The 19,125-nt window shown below is 39.8% G+C and overlaps 1 protein-coding gene across 1 annotated transcript; it reads right to left on the reverse strand.

The window, feature by feature from the left end:
• Positions 1–5,653: 5,653 nt before the first annotated feature.
• On the reverse strand, positions 5,654–18,813 carry LOC104156779 (DNA polymerase alpha catalytic subunit-like; the record flags this gene model as incomplete). The annotated part of the gene is made up of 12 exons (XM_009700350.1): positions 18,726–18,813; positions 17,972–18,096; positions 16,861–16,957; positions 16,286–16,366; positions 15,376–15,491; positions 14,888–14,950; positions 13,328–13,426; positions 11,242–11,437; positions 10,834–11,002; positions 9,733–9,911; positions 6,223–6,335; positions 5,654–5,770 (listed from the first exon to the last, which is right to left on the reverse strand). Coding segments are annotated over exons 1-12 (1,443 nt in total), but the record flags the coding sequence as incomplete, so codon positions are not given.
• Between the last annotated feature and the right edge of the window lie 312 nt (positions 18,814–19,125).

The following is a 19,125-nucleotide window of genomic DNA, read 5'->3' on the forward strand; positions in this document are numbered from 1 at the left end:
TTCCAGTGCTTAGGAATCTCCTCTGATCAACACGACCTTTTAAAGATAACCAAGTGTGTCCCTGCAATGACACTGGTCAGCTCCCTCTGCACTCATGGGAACATCCCATCAGGTCACATGCACCTGTGTGTCCAATTTGTTTAAATGTTCCCCAAACCTGATCCTCCTCCACCGAGGACAAGTCTTCTTTGCTTCAGGCTTTCCTTCTGGTCTCCTGGGGTCAGGGAATACTGAAGGTTGGACTCAGCGGTAAAGACGAAAGTGAAGAAGACACTGGGTATCTCGGCCTTCTCCATGCCCTTTGTCACCACGTTCCCTGTCCCTCTCAGTGGCAGGCCCACATTTTCCCCTAGCCTTCCTATACCCATAGAAGCCTTTCCTACAGCTCTTTGCCTCCCTCACCAGATTCAACTCCAGGTGGGCTCTGGCTTTCCTTTTTCCACCATGATGTCACCTACATTAGTCTGCCCTTTAATCCTGACCCATTAGCTCTCCACCAGCCCTTTGCCCATCCTTAGACAGGGCTCCACGCATTCCCATTGCTCTGACACGTAAAAGGGACCCCCCCCTCTTTGCCATCCCAGCCTGTGCTTCTTAACCACATCCTATCCCACCACGTGTCCGTCATCCCAACGAGTCCTTAACTGCACACAGCTCCTCCTTTTATACTGCATGCTTCAGCGTACCGGCACTTCAGAGAGGCACCCAAGAGAGCCAATTTCCCAACCATCTGCCAGCTGTTCACTTTATTACATGCTTAGAAGAGAATCATTCCTATGACGGAATTGTATTTTTCATTTTGAGTGACTTGGGTTTTACTAGAAAGTAGTCAAGTTTGTTTATGTATCTCTAACAAAGACACTTCAAGCAGTCTCAAGTTCAGCACAACTTTACTGAAAGTTAAGTATCACTTCTGCTTTCCTCAAGCACAATAATGACTTTCTGCAACACGCGCAGCTTGTCAGTTTCTAAGAATAACCACCTTCATTTCCCAAATAATTACCATATCCTGGGCAAGAACGCTAGGGTACCCGCTGAAATGCCATGCTCTGCCCTGTAATATGCATGCTCTGCCCTGTAATATTTCACAAACCATCTGCACCACTGTTATATATTACTGTTATTATGTTATACCATAACCATGCTGGAACATTACTCTTACCATAAGAATTCCTAGAGGCCCCTTAAATTAAAAAGCCTATTTTCACTGGCAGTGCACTAAGTGCAGCACATTACACATGGAGTCAGTAAGTTTAATAAGTAAAAGCAAAGTCACCATAAATTGTAATAGAATTTACAAAGAAGCAAAATACATGCACAGTTAGGTAAACGTGAAGTTGTCTGGTTTTGGGGTTGAGTGGTTGTTTTTTTTCCTTAACTTAACAGCACCAGCAATAGCTCCCCCAGAGCACTACCATGAGCAGTTAGGCTTGCTCCTTCTGGTAACGCTGCAGTTTTGAGGCTGCAAAGCCTGGGTAGGAGAGGAGAGGGCCCTCTGCTACAAACAGGAAGGCGGCAAATCCAGAAGCAACTACGGCATCAACAGCTACATGGAAGCAGAAGAGAGTAACACAACTTGGTACGAGAGCACCACTATGAAGTCAGAACAGCATCACACGTTAGCATACAAATGTAGATCTGAACTGTTGAGCCAAAGCAGCACCTCACCCGAGCAGCACATCGTAGCTGTAACATACCAGATGGCAAAGCACTGATTTTAGCACATATTACTGGTGTCCCAACTCCTTTTTTTTTTTTTTAATTAAAAAAACTCTCTCAAGCTTCAAACAAGTTCTTGTTGCAAACGCAAGCTGAACATAGTGTAAAAATAGTATGCTGCGGTGATTCATCTGCGTTATTCCACAGAGCTCAGCTCAATTACACAAGCGTCTGGTCATAACTGCAGTGAATGAATGCTTTGCTGCAGAGTAATCTGCCCTTCAAGTGGCCCTTCAGAGAGCAGAAATGAGCAGCAGTGATTAGCTGCTAAGTTCCTAAGTGGAGTAAGGCTGCTTTCAAATTGATTTGTGAAGACTTGCTAACTTGGCAGCAGTGCAACCCACTGAAGCGACAATTAGCAGCAGGTGCAGGAGGAAATGACATGGCTTAAGTGTAGCTGTTCGCAGGGACAAAGTTCGGTGGTGGCAAGGCCGAGATGCACGCGCTTACGCACACAGAGAACAACTTGTCTCAGCGTATAAATACCGGCGCTCTCCGCATCATCACAAACTGGGTCTTCTGAATACAAGAACTTTGGCAGGTATGCTAGGAATCTTTCCGATTTCCAGCTAATGATGGAAGAACGAGAGTTTCTCAGTTTCACAGTACTATGCCAAAACTGAGACTTCGTGTTGAGCAATATTGCCATTAGCCTTGTAAAAATACATACATACATACATACATACATAAATAGTCTTTCAAAACACCAACCGTTAACACCACAGTAGTGGAACACTGGCTGCCGTCAGAGAACAGTGGAGTTCTTCTAAAGCATATTAGTTCTTCACCACATACAGTCACAACTGTGTGGAGATCCCTTTTTTGGAGCATTCACTCAGTGAGTGCCACCACCATTTCCACTGGAGAGCCCTGCACACCCCTACGGAACCACAGATGCAAGGGCTGTGTAACAACACAACATCTCTAGCGGTATGACTGCAATGAAAAGAAAGATGATGACTCCTTACAAAAAACAGATCAATAAGGTATATAACCAGGCAAATGGAGGTGTCTCAGAGAGGAACAAAAAAAAAGGAGGGTGCAGTAATGGGACAACCCCACTGCTTCCACAATTACCCTGCAGGCAGCAAAAGGACCCCCTGCTACAGAGACATAAGCCTGGCCAGATCTGGTGCCACTTGTTCACAGACAATTTTGTGTTAAACTGGAATAGCCGAGTAACCTTAATACTTTCCTTGAACAGTCCTCCAAAGGCCCCACCAACCGCCCTGCTCTCCAATCCTCTCTTTTCTCTTATCCCCCACGTTACTAGGGCCATACCCTCCTGTTAGGCCCCAGTTCTCATTAAACCATTCCAGGAGGCAGTAGCTATCAAAATCAGCAGAAAATTATGCCAGCAAAATAAAGCTGGAAAGCCTTTTACCATGTTAGTAAAATTCAGTTTACTGAAGAGTCTGATGAATTCAAACAGAATTTGAATTCTTATTGTCCGAAACAATTCTGGTAGGTTATTCCAGAGCTCCTCTGCACCCCCAACTATCCTGCCTAATTTATTCATGAATTAAAATTTATAAATTTGTTCTTCTGCTAAAACTGTCCTTGAAATAGCTTTCTTGCTGCTCATTCCCTTTTAATGTTTTTAGAGAGCAAAAAGGTCTTATCATTATTCTTCACTTTACTAGGCTAAAAAAAAAAATTAAAGCTCTTTCACAGTTATCTCTGGTATAACTGATTCTCCTTTTGTCTCATCCTTCTAATTACCATCTTTTGTACCTGTTGTCACCTGAGTTAATCTTTCCTCATCAGGCTGATCAAGCGTTATAATATTCTAGGTAAGATCTGCACAGTGCCTTCGGGCTGCTACTTCCCTACTCCTGCGTTACACCCAAGGACCCCAGATGCACTGGAGTCATGTGTTCAGACAAGACAGTTGGGTCCTTCAGCCCAAGCTCTGTGTAAACTCAGTAAAAATTTGATAAACTCTGAATTAATATCAGAAATAACAGTTCAAGTACTTCCTATATATGGTTTACCTTGATTTTTAAAAGCCATCTTTGAAGGTTAAATTATATTACTCTGCTACCTCACTCACACTATTCTTCGTTAGCATAACACAGAACAGGTACAGGTGGAGGTTTCCTAAGATTCTGTTAGCAGATCTGCACATATGGTTTATCTTGGTTTTAAAAGCTATCTTTGAAGGTTAAATTATATTACTCCACTACCTCACTCACACTATTCTTCCTTAGCATAACACAGAACAGGTGGAAGTTTCCTAAGATTCTGTTAGCAGATCTGCATCTTTTCAAAGGCCTTTCCCCCTCCTTCCATTTCTGGAGTACAAGTGTTTGTATCCTCTTTTTTACGGAAGAACTGATTTGCCATGAGTTTCCTCCCTCATTCCTCACAGGGTCTTTGAACAGTCAGCTATTACAAACTGTTTTTTTACCTATTGTTAAATTTTTTCCAATCCTCATACGTAACAACTAAGTTATAAACAAGAGAAATCACACTGAGAAAACTGAAAAAGCTAAATTTGCATCAGAGTTTTGAGAGAGAAAATAAGCTAGAACAAAAAAAAAGTTTTACAAAGTACTAATGACACGTGCATTTTCCCTGAATAATGTAAACAATGCACTAAGCTACATGTTGATGAAAAGCTGTCATGTCTTGCATGAATTTGCCATCTGAGAAACACTGCTCACATTTTCACTTTAACAGCTTAAACTTTGTGAAGTACTCCAGCTTTGGATCAGATGACCTCCTGAGGGTCTTTCCAACCTGAATTACCTTACGAACTTTTTTTTATTTTCCCTCTTTTACATATTGTTAAATTCCATTCTTCCTGCGTTTTTACTTGCCATCCCATTTCCTGATCAACTATTCAGGAATGAATCCTACAAAGTCACAATACTGCCAGCCTGGGAAAAGTTACCACTAATTCCACATCACCCAGTAATTACAATGAAAGCCAGCTCTGCCAGACTAAAGACATGCTACTTCAAGAAACGGAGAAGTTTCTGAGCACTCTGAACAAATCTTTTCCTCGAACTTGAATGTTAGCCACCTTTGCCCATACCAACTCCCCACCTCTGCCCGCCCCTGCCAAAAGAGAAATGCTCTAAATGAACATGTAAACTGAACAAGAAAGCTTTCTCACCCTAGCAAACTAAGTCAGTCCAAATCTGCAACACTGTCAGCTCTTCTCCTGCAGACTTATGACAAGTATTACATTACTGTATATGCAAATTTTCCACTATAGCAACATTCTGTTTTTCCAGTATTCTTTTAAGGATTTGTTGAGCAAACAGAAGACAGCAAAATAAGACTATTGTAAGACTATTGCCCGTAACTGTAAGCCCAGAACAGCTTCAAGATGGGATGACAGTCCTCACAACTTGTTACCTCCTGTGTAAACGCACTATGACAATACATGCTCCAAACAACACACATTCTAAAAAGATAAAACTGCAGGGGTGAGGAGGAGGATGAGATATGCCAAGAGACAAAGTTCAATACAACACTTGGCCAAATGCAAAGATGGCCTAATCCCAGTGTATTGACCTATCTGCTGGACAACACAATCTTTCATTTTAAACTTTGACACCATGAGCTGATACCCAGGCTTTACGTATCAGAACTACCTGTTCTGTATTCTCAAAAACAGCTCAGCAAGCAAGAGAGACAGTCTGACATTCAATCCAGCTCAAGGGAGCCAACGAACGAGTATATTCAAAGGCATTATGTTTAAACTTCTGGTGGAACAACCATGTTGCAGATTTACTGCTCTTAAAGCACTATGGGTATTTGGGAAGCCACTGGGATGGCTTTTACAAGCAGGTACACTTACACATGTCAGGAGTTACGTATTTGCATCTCAGCATAACCTCCCCCCGGACGGTGTTTCAAGAGACTTCCCACCTTACAAACCAGCACAAGAGAAAATGACCAAATAGCATGGTTCTAGACCAACCTTGGATTTGAACTTCATGATCTTGTACTTCGGTGAAATACAGTCATTAAATTCCTTGAAAACACTCATTATAGTTACCGGAGTCTCCGTCTCTTTGCCAATGGATAGGTCGATTTCCTCAAACACAGAAGTCAGGTTTTACAAATTAACAAAAAATGCCAGCAGACATGACCATAAGCTGAATTTTGCTTTGCTATTACAAATCACGTATCTGTTCTTTAAGGGAAAACTACAGTGCAACCAGCCAAGAAAACTCGAATTTAAAAAATATTATTTGAAACAGAGTGTTTAAAAAGCACTAAGTTTTCTAATAATGCTTCAAGACAACTTTACTTCCTAAGCAGCAAGTCTAAAGGTAACAGTTTGTCTGCAGTTGTTAGTTAGGGTCAGGGGAAAGCTGCAACGCTCGACTCTGCATCTCACGTGATACACAGCGTATACACTGTACTTAACTTTACCACTTTAACACTGGCTTCAACAGTTCCCCCAAACACACTACTAGAACTCATAACCTGCCATAAGCAGAATGAAAGGTACTTATGTTTGACATGCTTAAAAGATACACTTACTGTTTCACGTGGCAGTAGATACACAGTTCTCTCAATATTTTTCACTGTCACACAACAGCTGACATAAGTATTTGCAGATTCAATCCAAACTTTGCCAAACAAGAATACCACGCCTAAGGAAGAAGGGCAGAGCAAAGAATTCAATACGCAATGCTTTAAGTAATCATTCTTAACGTTGCTTAAAGCAACTTCTTATGTATTCCTGCATAGAAACAACCATTTCTGGTTCAGGTCCTTGAACGACAAATCTTTCCAATGTATCAGCACATTCTAAATTGTTTTAAACACCAGCTTCACAAATAGATGCCTGTATAGTTCTTCATGTCCCTACCTCCATCACTATTGTAACACTTTGGTACATGAAATTCAAAATGGCATCACACAGCCACTCTCAGAATTCTGTTCCGATATTCCATTTCTACCTACATTAGTTTGATAATTCATGGGGAGAGGGAGGAAGGAGAGAGAAGTCAGTGAAAGCTGAAGATAATCAGAATGCCTGTGCTGTCAATCACTCTTGAAACGTGTCATCTACTATTTTTCCTTCTTTAGCTAGACCGGTACAATTAACTCATTTTTCCTCCCACTTTAGTACCACGAGATCAAGACTTTACTCCTAACAAAACCTGTAGAAATACATTCTGAAGACAACTACAAACTGATCAACTGCAAAAAGTTTTCGACTGACTATTTTTAACAAATAAGGACACTGAAAGACACATGACATCGCAAGAAATCCTGGATGCTAAGACAGCAGTTGTAACCAAGGTAGACATTCAGCAAGCCTATAGAGCAGGACTAGCACAACCGACTTCACTGTGGACCACATCACTGTTGTACACGCACATCGCGGAGCCCCAGAGACCTTAGCATTAGCATAAAACACTGCAAACTGCTAATCAAATTATGCTAAACTTTGAAATAACACAGAACGAAGCCACCTGACCTTCATGTACAGCTTGTGGATTACAAGTAAAATAAAGTACAACTCAAAAACCTGGCTTCACCCAAGTTCCCTTCAAACTCCAAATAACTTGGAATTTCATTACATGAAAGACACTCTTCCTACAGCACACTACCACTACTGAAATCAGAAATATCACAGCGGAGACTGTCTCAGAAACAGTGTTTCACATAAAGAAGATTTTGGAACCTGCATTTCTCTTTGGTCTGACAAGGCACAAACAAGTCCTTGGTCAAGAGTTATCATTCATCTTTGCCACACGACCTATCAGATGTAAAGGCACCTTTCTTACTCCATTAGATCAAAGATAAATCAGCTAAGATGCACTAAGATGGATGACAGAGTTAGAGTGACAGGCTCAGGCTAAGAAAAATCATTTCTTGAGTGCTTGGAATAGATGTGAACAAGACTACTTTTGTCAAGGACAGAGAATGCTGCAGTTTTGAGGATGATGAGAGCAAGGATACAAGCTTCAGCTGCACAAAGTATCTTAGAGATTTTAATACAGAGGCAATCTTCAAGATTTAGACAGTTTGAATAAAAGGATCTAGAAAGAGCTCAAATTACAGATCTAAGTGACAGGAAAGATGAAGTTCTTGTCCCCAGCAATCTTCTTTTTTTTTTTTAAAAGGGATAAAAAACACAGGATAGGTTTATATCATACAGACAGATGAAGCTATGGGAGAGACCACAAAACAAGAGTTGGTTGCCTGAACAGCTGGCAATCTTAAAGGCATGGAGAAGTTAACCTGTCAGAGGGTCGTACAAGCAGGTGAGGTAGAAAGAAGGATATGAGCCAAAGACAGAGTAAAAGCCTGCCTGGATTGCAAAAAAAAACTTCAATCAACTCTAGCATGGACAAATAAGTGGTCTTAATCCCCAGATTAATTTAGGATGGAAGGAACCTTTGGAGGTCACCTAGTCGAACACACCCTCACACTCCACGCACACACACACACACACAAAAAGCAGGGCTAACTTCAAAGAGTTTTCAGAGACATTTCATATGTAAAAACAAGAAATGAGATACGAGATATCGGGCCCTATATATCTGTAAGCCTGATTATGGAAAGAAGAAAGAAAAAAAACAAACAGGACTAAAGCTTATAAAATGCAAAGTCTGTGAAAAGAAAGATCATGCTACCAATGAGCCAAAAGGCAAGCAAAAGTCAAGAGACGGGGAAAATGCCTTGCAGAGGGGAAAGAAAGGGCAGGTTTTATTCAATATTTCTTTAAAATGTTAATAGGATTACAATTCTCGAGTTCTCTGCCTAAGATAGTAAAGGAAGTTATGAAAAGTAAGCCTCCAAAAAATCAGTAAGTTTGAAAGGGCCTTATGATTATGCTATAGTATTTACTCTTTAGGCAATGCATTTGACATCACAGCAAATGAGGCATAAACAAAGATCATGAACATATTAAACAAAAAGCAGTATCAAAATTTTCCCTTCTACATTACTAATTGAAAACAGGTGCAGTCTTTATTATTCAATCCTGAAAAAGTCATAATGAGAAAAGAACACTCCTTGCATGCGTGGAACAGAAATCCTTTCATAATTATGTTCCATTCAGCAACCACTGACTTAGAAGACAAAAAAAAGGAAAAAGAACAATAGTGGGGTCTTTAAAAGTAGCAATTTTATATTAGAGCCATTGATTTCATCAAGATATCTATGATTATTACCACTCCCATCATCGAGCTGTTCAGCCCAGCACAGTCTCCTATTTAAGTGTGGCACCCCAACTCACAATAAAAGGTGTAACAAAGAAACATATCTGACTCAATGCTTACAGCATCAACTCAAAAAACCTTCAACAACATATGGAAGAACCTTCCGCTAAACCTACATGAGGCACAAATTAGAAACCCGAGATCCTAAAGCCGCTGCTGAAATGAGAGGACAGATAGGAAGTGCTTAGAACAGATGTGAACATGACTTCTTTTGTCAGGGCTGAGATCAGAATGCCACAGTTTTGAAGACGATGAGAGCTAGGATTCACACTTCAACTGCACAAAGTATCTTAGGGATCTTAATCCAAAGACAATCTTCAAGATTTAGACAGTTTGAATAAAGGGATCTAGATAGACCTTGTATTTTTCAGGCCAACTTCCTCCCTTGATAGACATAAAATCATGCAACTGCTATTGCATAGCTTTCTAACAATCCACCAGAATTTTAAGTCACATTTCCAGAAACAAGAAGAAAGCATGTTGAATTGTTGCACCACTGAGTAAGAAATTAACACCACCAGCTTATTCCTGGGGTGTACAGGGTTTTAAGAAGGACAATGTGTCACCAACATTGAGAAGTGCTAGTAGCTCCCTTTGTACCTCCTTACTACTACACTAGACCAAGAGATGACATTCTTACTTATGCCGGTCATAGTGCCCTGCGCTGAGGACAGAGGTGTGCAAAAACAAGAGATGAATGTACGAGTTGTAGAGCACAAAGAGACAGGGTATTCAGACATAATTTAGGTAAGTCTGATCCCAGTTACATAAAAACAATCAGAATGGCATTTTCTGCCTTTAACTGAACAGTTACCTGGCTGACTGTACTGATCTTCGTAAGCATCTAGCCAATAAAACCTTAAGACTTGATCATCATTTTCCCCATTCACAAGTGGAAGGAGATTGGGGTCCAGCTGAACTTCCGCCATTGCTAGATCAACTTCGTCCTCATCAATTCCATCCCAACATGAGATGCCTGGGAGAGAAGAACTTCTGCAGATTTTGCAGAAGAAAGAAAGAAACAAGAAGTAAGAATGTGCCTTTGCTATAACCACCATTATTTTGCTTTTTTTCAGCCCTGTGTTGTCACATCTTTTGTTGCTCTTTCCACTACCAAGCAACATTCCCAACAGTTGGGTTTCCTCAGATTCCTTCTGAAAAGAAGGATGGAGTGACAAAGACAGAAACCCACATACAAGTATGGTTCTCTATACACAACACAAGCTTTAAAAATCATTCACCTGGTATTTCAGCCTTGGTCATTCAAGCCTTCAAGTGACAAATATATCCATCCATCTGTACAAGTTGCTCAGTGGGAACAACAGATTCATTTCAACAAAACTACCTTTTCAGTCATTAAATGTTCAAGTCTTTTTCATCATTCAAATATTTTACAGTTTAAACTTATGAAAACATATGATTCAAGATTCTTCCAAACAATCAAAAAAAAAAAAAAACCACCACACCAAACAGGGAAAAAACCCTTTTTTCCTATTTCCAAAGAGATAGCTGTTTACCGTGTGAAATTAATTTTAGTGACAATACTTTTAACTACAACTAACGTTATGAAATGCCTTCATAGTTGCTTAGAATAAGCATCGTTAGCAATTCCTCATTTTTGCTTACTGGCATCAAAGTTCATTGTTCAACAACCACATTGAGTCACCTCAACGTACTGAAATAGGTGTTACGTTGTCATGTGCTGAACCTCCACAACATCAACTATTTTTCAATTAAGTAGCTATCAGCATGTTCAACATTAACATCACTACAAAAAAAACCCATCACATAGCATTATCATCATTTTGTCTGTACCACAACGATCCCATTGGCAAAGACAAATATGAAGATCTAAGGTTTACGGATACTGAAAGGCTTCTTGGTGGAAGAAAAAAAAAACCAAACAGATTCTTACAAGACAGATGTATCTTTCTTCTGTGATTCCAGCTGCTCACTGTCTTTCTTTTCAATTTCGTTGTCTCTCTTCAAGCTTTCAGCTGCCTCAGGTATAGTTTCCACATGTTCTGCTTCCATAGGTTCATCAAAGTCCTCCTCCTCAAAATCCATCATTCCCTGATCATCATCTGGAAGTGTTGCACATAGAACTAAAGGCTTGAATCATTAAAATGACACACTGTGTACTACAGCAGTATGCGTAGATAGCATACTACGTGCATGAACGTAATATACAGTATTAATATACAAACAAAATATCACATTTAAGCTATTAAGCATGTAACTAGTATAACCTAAGAAGTGTTTTAATACTAATATGCTGTATTTAAAGAGTTTCCAGAACTGGGTTTTAATTTCTTTTTGATACCTTCAATAGCTTTCTCTCTTACTGTCTTCACTATTCCCACATTTTCTGTAGTTTTTTGCACATACTTGGTATCCTCATTTTCAGAGACTATGACAGATTTTGCTGTGTAATTGGGATGTTTAGGATGAAATGAAGCTGGAGGAAGAGTTTCCTTTCTGAGATGAGCAGGAGCTTTCTTTGATATAGGGGTGATTACCTGAAAGACATTTCAGCCATGAATTAAAAAAAAAAAAAAAATAATAAATCTCTTAAGAGCAAAAAAGGAAAAAAAAAATCTAGCACTTGCTATTTGCTGAACTAGTAACCAAGGCTACACTCTATTTTGCATGCATATTTTGCAGCATAATAGCTAAAACTCCTCAAGAGTAAACTTTAAATTCTACACCATCATTTCTGCTGTGATGTATTTCTACTATAATTTTAAAAAGCAGTTTACAACAGGCCACAGCTGACATTTATTTAAGTTTGTGGTTCCTTTCACTATTTTTCCCACATAGCATTACTCCATTCCTAAATTAAAACCTCCACCTGTGTCAACTGAGTATGTGACAATATACGTCACGTAGGGACAAACCTGGAACAACCGGGGAAGGCCAATACAGCAGTTTACATCTGCTCGTATCAGTAATGAGTTCAAGATGTCTACAGGACACCATGGGTCTAGAGAGCAGAGTGCTTCTCCGTTGGATTTCTTTATGCTACAGACATGACAGGGAGAGCATGGAAAACAAAGAAACTGCATTTCAGCATGCTCTGCAAGCCTAAACTCTGAGGCAATAAGCACAGAGTTTGTTTTTCAGACAGGATACAGCTATGGCAGCAGCTACAGAACCTCTTCTTACAGAAGATGTGTATGAAGTGGCCTCCACCATGACCAACAACAGGTCTCTTTGGGGAAAGCTGTTATTTACAGGCGTAGAATTTAGAGTTGCACGCAATCATTTCCAGGGTTTTAATCTCAGTTCAGCTACTTCTACTGTGGCCAACACCAAACTCAGCCCTTCACTCACCTTAAACACAAAGCAAATATTACTCAAATCTACCTTCACCAACAATTTGTTGCTAGCTCAGCCAAATGAATTTATTCATACTTGTATTTCTGCTCGTCTCCTGAAATAGAAAGCATCACTGCCGTCTCGCTTTTTATGCCCATTTATTTCCTAAGGCTGTATTCTTCATCCTCTTCCTCTGTTTCATTGTCTAAAATCTCCAATTCCTCCTCCTAGGCCCACAGAAGCTATCACCTGAGCAGTCTGTCTGGCAACTAATTTCTTTCTCAATGTTTCCTATGAAAGTGACCACTGTTTTTCACCATAAAGGCAAAGATCCTCTCTTACTACATCTCCCCCTTTTTTCTTTTTCAATTGCTTCCAGGCTCCAACACTACTGTTGAAGTGAGTGCCACTGGTGATTACTTTCAACGTAAGAGTTGATGCCACTATTACACAACATTTCACAAATCAGATTTATCTACGCTACTCCATTTGCCCTCTACAGACTCTTACCAAATATCTCATTTTATTTCCAGCTATGAAGTCCTTCTCATTTACCAGAACTCTTAACAAAATTCTAGCCTTCCATCCTTAGCAGCCCGTCCCTCCTTTCACTCCAAAATCTTCCACTAGGGTAAACTTCTATCCACAGCTTCAGTTTTCCATTTGCTTTCCATTTCTGCAGAAGATGATTTTCTTATCCTTTTCCACACCCACAAATACTCTTTCTTCTGCTTATTTCACTTCCCATCATCCTTTCCTTGCCATAAGGGTCTTTTCTACTCTCAGGAAAAGAGACAAAGCAGCAGCTCACCTTCATGTGATGCACCTAACATCATAAAAACAGTTTCACCTGTCGAATGTAACAGCTACATACTACTACTATGCTAAAAATACAAAGAGAGTTATATTCTGTTGATGTATTAACATGGAAGCGTAAGAGGAAAAGTGCATGAAGTGACATAGTAACATTGCTAAGGAAGCTAACAAGAAAGGTAATTTCTAGAAGCAGAAATAAAAAGCAGTATTCAAAACAACCAAAATACAGATTAATACTTATCAATGAGAACTTATTTTGATTTTTTTTCCTTTACCTTAGGAGTCTGGGACTGCACGGAGAAAGGATTCAGTGGTACTCCAGCAGATCTTTTCCTTTTCAACATTATAACTGGTGGCGGACTTAGCTGAACAGCCTGAATATTGAAAGAAAAGAGAAAGTGACAAAATGAAGAGGTGTTGTTTAGTGTTTTCTTTTCCCTTGGTTAGTAAGGTTTTCCATCAAAGAGAAGAAAACCACCAGCATTTCTCATTTGCCAAAACACACCTCCTGACATACAACTCAGCCGCATAAAAACAAAAAGTTGTCTGAGCAATCAGCGCATGAAGACAGACACTAGATTTTTTTGGTAAACAGTTTGAGAGAAAAATTGCCATCAATAAGTGAAATAGCTTTCAAACAGTGGGCATGTCAATAGCTAACCATGCCTTAAATGCACAAGTATCAGAATAACTTGTGGGATGTTCTTCATGTCTGGTGAAACAGTAGTACTGAGCACGCATGCCTTAAGAAAGGCTGAAGTGCTCTGTCAGCACTGCCCCACTAGAGGAAAACCCATTTTAGTTTATTTACATGCGGAGATATTTTATCCTTATCAACAGCTAATAACAAAAGAAATTTTAGAAAACAAAGTAAAAAAAAAATAGCTAACTACTATTTAAGTAAATAGAAGCTATAGAGTAACTATTAGCATTATTTTCTCTAATCAATGCTCCACAAAATTTTACAGCATTAAAATGCATTTGCTTAATGATGTGAGGGGTTTTGATAGCCTAAGATATTATAACTCTCAATCAGACATCATAGGGAGGACTAAAATAGTAAGCACACAAAACCAAGAGAACAACTTTATATTGGAACATCTATACCCCTCTTACTGCTCTGTGAAAACACATTATGCTTATTATGACACAACATTTCAGTTCAGTATCTCACCACTACACCAGTTTCACAGTTTATAGGAGAGCAATCCTCTCAATTTTAAGCAATCCTGCTAAGGGGCATTAACTCATTGAAGAGCCATTAATGATGAGGAACAGCCTCATTTGAGACAGTCCAGTCCTCCACTCCTAACTCAGAGGAAGCATTAATCTGGTTCTCTGCAGCAAACTGTGGAAAGCAGGAGGAGGCAGACAGAAGTTCAGGCAACCTCATCTGCTGAAACAGTCCGCCCTCAGCTCCCCTCGTAAACCCAAAGACACCAGGTGGAAATATCCTGCACCATACTGGCTGGAGTGTGGCGATACACATATATGATATACATGATTCAGATGCCAGTAAGTCCTGTTTCAATCCAAGCTGATTAAAACCTAGAAGGTTGCATTAGCACAGGCTTCACATCACATTAATATAACCCATCTCTAATCAGGACATAGTAGTTCTGGCTTGTCAAACCAAAACAGTCGTGCAACTTCTGCATGGTGGAGATGATGGGTAGGTCGCATACATACGTGGAATATATCCAGTAGATGTACTGTGGAAGAAATCAATCTTAGATGGTCTGGGTTTATGAAGGACTTTTTTTTCTTCATATGTTCCATGGCAAGAAAAATGAATGGACTAAGGCATTCCAAGCAGATTTTATTAATATACTTACTTCAGCATTAAGATCTTGAAGAATATCCCCTAGTAAATCATCCTTTGACAGGTCCACAGTTTTCTGTAAAATAACAGATTAGCCAAACAGTTCTTATTCACAATATAATTAAGTTATAATGTAATTAGTTCTAATATAATCTAACACTTAGTTATGGGATGGGGCTCTGAGCAACCTGATCGAGTTGAAGATGTCTCTGCTCATTGCAGGAGAGTAGGACCAGATGACCCTTAAAGGTCCCTTCCAACCCAAAGCATTCTATGATTCTATATGTGCAAACCCAATCAGGAGACCATCAGCAAATGACCAAAGGGTTTCTACACAACACACACAACATTTTCCGGAATGCTCGATTCACGAGAGATGGTAATAGGAGTTTATGTCTTGCTAGACACAAGAAACTGAAACGAGCCCTTGCTTTATTCCACTCCCACTAAAACACCGCAAACAAGTCAGAAATCTTTAAATTCAAAAATGTAAAAACTTACATCTGTGTTTTTCTTCCCAGCACTGGCTAAAAACATGGACTTAATTGTGTTTGGCTTTGACACCACAGACTTTTTCACGTTCTTTTTATCAACCGTAGATGTTTTGCCACCTTTTCCTACAGAAAAATATAAAATTGTGAATTCTACACCGGAAAAGCTCAATGTTTAAGGGTCCAGTTATTTGCAGGAATAGACAGCTGAGGTAGTCTACTTGTTCCACCTTCACACTGCTGGCTGAAATGAAGCCTAATCATCTTTCATTTGCTGCCAGCTCTGTAACAGCTGTCATGCACACACAAAAGAAAGCAAAACCCTATCAGCACCCTGTCTTTCCTAGTCACATCAGAGATGCTCTTTGCATAGTCAAGTTCATACTCCAGAAAAAGGATCAAGATAGTTTAAATGGAAGCATCTCCAGAAAAAAAAAAAATAAACGAGTGTCCAGGAGTTTGGCACTAGGCTTGGATTCTCAACATCAGACTCAATTTCTCAGCTTGCCACCAACTTCATAGAAGCTGGCAAAATCATTTGATCCCAGATCCTCAAAAGGATGCAAGTATTTTAGTGGCAAGAGACACCACACATCCTTTAGACGCTGGCCTTGGAAACTAAGATCATTCCTAGATGTATTTGTTCTAGAACTGAATATATATCCCACAGAAGACTGTAAGCAAAATTGCCCCGGTAGCGCTGAAGTTGTTAACAGTGATTTGACCTCAATTTGTGGACCTCTTATCTTATGCATCACGGGGGCTAAACAAAATCCACAGTCACAGGCATAGAACTACAGAGCTCCAAGTAACGTGTCATTTGGCCATATTCACCACACACCAACACCAGGAAGTTGCCCATTTTAGGTACCTTTTAAAAGCCACTGGAAAACATTCTACAGTGGTCACGTTCAGCCTACCTTTCTTATTGGAACCAAGAGCATCATCATCCAGATCTTCATCAAAGATTTCCCTTCCATCTTCTACATAACCTATCCCATCTGTAGAAAAACAAATTGTTAAAAATTTAATTTTAAATTCTGTCTTCTCATATTTCTATATATTCCTAATCAAAAGTTTTACATATTTAAACACTTTTTCCTCTCTAATATAGAGCAAAAGTTATAAATGCAAAAGTGTTAAAAACTACAGTACTCTCAGTTGTATCTTCCATTAGACTAAATATATTATTATTTGCCTAACTAGAAATTATCAATTACAGTACTTCTTTTTAAACTTACATCACTGATAACTGGAAATAAAATTTCAAAAACACTTCTTAATGGAAAAACATTTTCATTACCATCCTAATACACTGCTATGAGAACAACGCAAAAGATTAATTTCCATATAAAAGCTCATCTTTTTCTTGTCTTCCAAAACAATCTGTAAGAACATACTAACTAGAACTTAGCTCAAATCATGAACGTGATGAAGCCTAATTGAGCATATAATACTATAATCAAAGTAACTCTCCAAATGAATCTTAACTTACCATCATCAACAATCCAGTCATCATCCTGACGTTCTCTGACCATCTTGGAGTACTCTTCCTCATCTATTTCATCATAAACACCTGTGAACTCCTCAACCTACAGTTAAGGTATACTGAGGATTAACAGTTCGCATACCATTACTCATCAATATAGGTCATCACTAAGAACATAAAAGTTCCCAAGAAATGCATAGTTTCCTACACTGTTACGCTGCTCGCAAGTAGTAAGCGCAGGTACAGTTACTCATTCAGGTTAAGTTTCTTTTTTGGCAGTGACAAACGACAAGTTATCAATTTTCAAAATTATCACAGTATACTGAAACTCAAAATCTGCTGAAGCACTGTCAAGAGACTTCATTTGAAACTGACTTGCTTTATGGCTCATTTCGTATCACAAAAAACCAAAAAAATCCTAGCAATGGAGACTTCTAACCTTTGGCTCTACTCTCAAACACCAAGATGAGCTCAGTGAGAAGGAAGGTGATTTCATGTGCCCACGCATAATGCTGAAGATGCTCTTCTGTGCCTCAGAGTAAATTTGCATGTCAATGATCTATGAACTTCAGGCTTCTTTAGATTTATCCACCTCAGTGTGGAAGTCACTTCCTGCTGGCATTATACTTAATTGGACAGTAGCAATGTTGCACTGCCAGATTTCAGTTCTATCAGTTGAACACCTAAATTTTTATTTCGTTGTGGAAACATAGCATATCAATATTCATGGATTTTGGTCATGTAAAGCTTTGAAATTCACTTAAAGTTTAAATTCATTTGAAGTTAAAAAAAAAAAGTACTTCCTATCATAACATTAATCACGCAATTAAATTTTAAAACTTGGCCCTTCCCTGTGGGACGGTTATCAAGCAATATCATGCATGTTTGACTTGCAGTTAACAAAACTGGTTTAGCTTTCCAAACAGAAGAAAAACAAACAAATAATACCAGAAAGCAGCAAAACAATTACATTCTGAAAAACATACACCATTACAAAACAAAAGGTGATCTGAAAGGCAGATTTCATTTCCATAACTTTTAGATACGTATAAAGGGTAGTTAAACATTTCGGCTCACATTCATTTTTTATGAAAAAGAAAAGATGAGGAATTTTCACCTCATATTTTATTTTTTCACCGGCTTTGGCTTTTTTCAGACGTTCCAGTGCTGCTTGCTGGCCTCTTCTAGACTTCTTCTCACGTCTAGAACGTGATGCCGCAAAACTTCCAGACTCGCACATAGCTGCAATTAACCAAAAGCAAGAGAAATAAGTTTAGCAACGAGCTGCTGTTATCTTTGGTACTTTGTGTTTGGTGACGCGTTAATAGATGGTTGCACTTTTGCTTAAAATCAACATAGAGACCTACTTGGCTAAAAGCACACAGTCCCAGATGGCTCTTGACAAACCAATTCTGGAATTATACCGCAGGCATGGTTTCAGAGAGAGATCAAACAGACTTCGTGCCAGTACACATTCAGCAAGAAGCTACCACCTAGAATTCCAAAGCACCTCTCAAATCTCAGCAACCCTTATCTGAAAAGGGTTTCACTCTTCCCTTGGGAATTTCCAGCTCCTTTTATTTTGCACATCTCCATGACAACTCGGGAACAGACTTAGAAAAGGCCTACGTTGCTGCAAAGCAGTAATGGTTTTTTAGGTGGTTTCACAATGTTGAGGAGTGCGGCTAGATTGAGACAAGCTAGTCATCTGTTGGAGGCAGAAGACTGCGGCCCCATTTGCTCTTACGCTTTCTTCCCTTCACAGTGCTCCCCTCAGCACGGCACTCTCCACTTCTCTTGACCTTTTCATCTCTCTTCGTTTTCGGGAGGACATTTATCTGACCACAGGGAAGGAACGGTCCCAATCCAACTCATGAAAGCAGATGACGAGCCCAGGAAGAAGACTGCAGGTTCCGTGTGAGGAGCTGGATCCCCCAGCCGCCGGCAGAGAAGACCCATGGCTAGCGCAAGCGGCCAGCCCGGGCCGGTCAGCCAGAAGAGGTGGCCGGTCCCTTCCCGGTGACAGCAGGAGGCCAAACTGTGAACAGAGCCGCACCAAGGCAGCGTGGCTGAGACAAGGAAGGATTTGTATTGCTAAGGGCTGAGACGGGCTAAAAAGGGGCATTTACAGCATCTGGGACCAGATGTGGAACAACTGCACAGATGTGCACGCTTCGGGTGTACAGAGACAAGATTTTCTGTCAATTCTGTGCATTTACTGTAAGCAAGCGCCTGAGGCAAGGCGCTCCTCCTGAGCCAAACGTATCTGCA

This window comes from Cariama cristata, unplaced genomic scaffold (genome assembly GCF_000690535.1).
Source record: "Cariama cristata isolate BGI_N322 unplaced genomic scaffold, ASM69053v1 scaffold11055, whole genome shotgun sequence".
Lineage (NCBI taxonomy): Eukaryota > Metazoa > Chordata > Aves > Cariamiformes > Cariamidae > Cariama > Cariama cristata.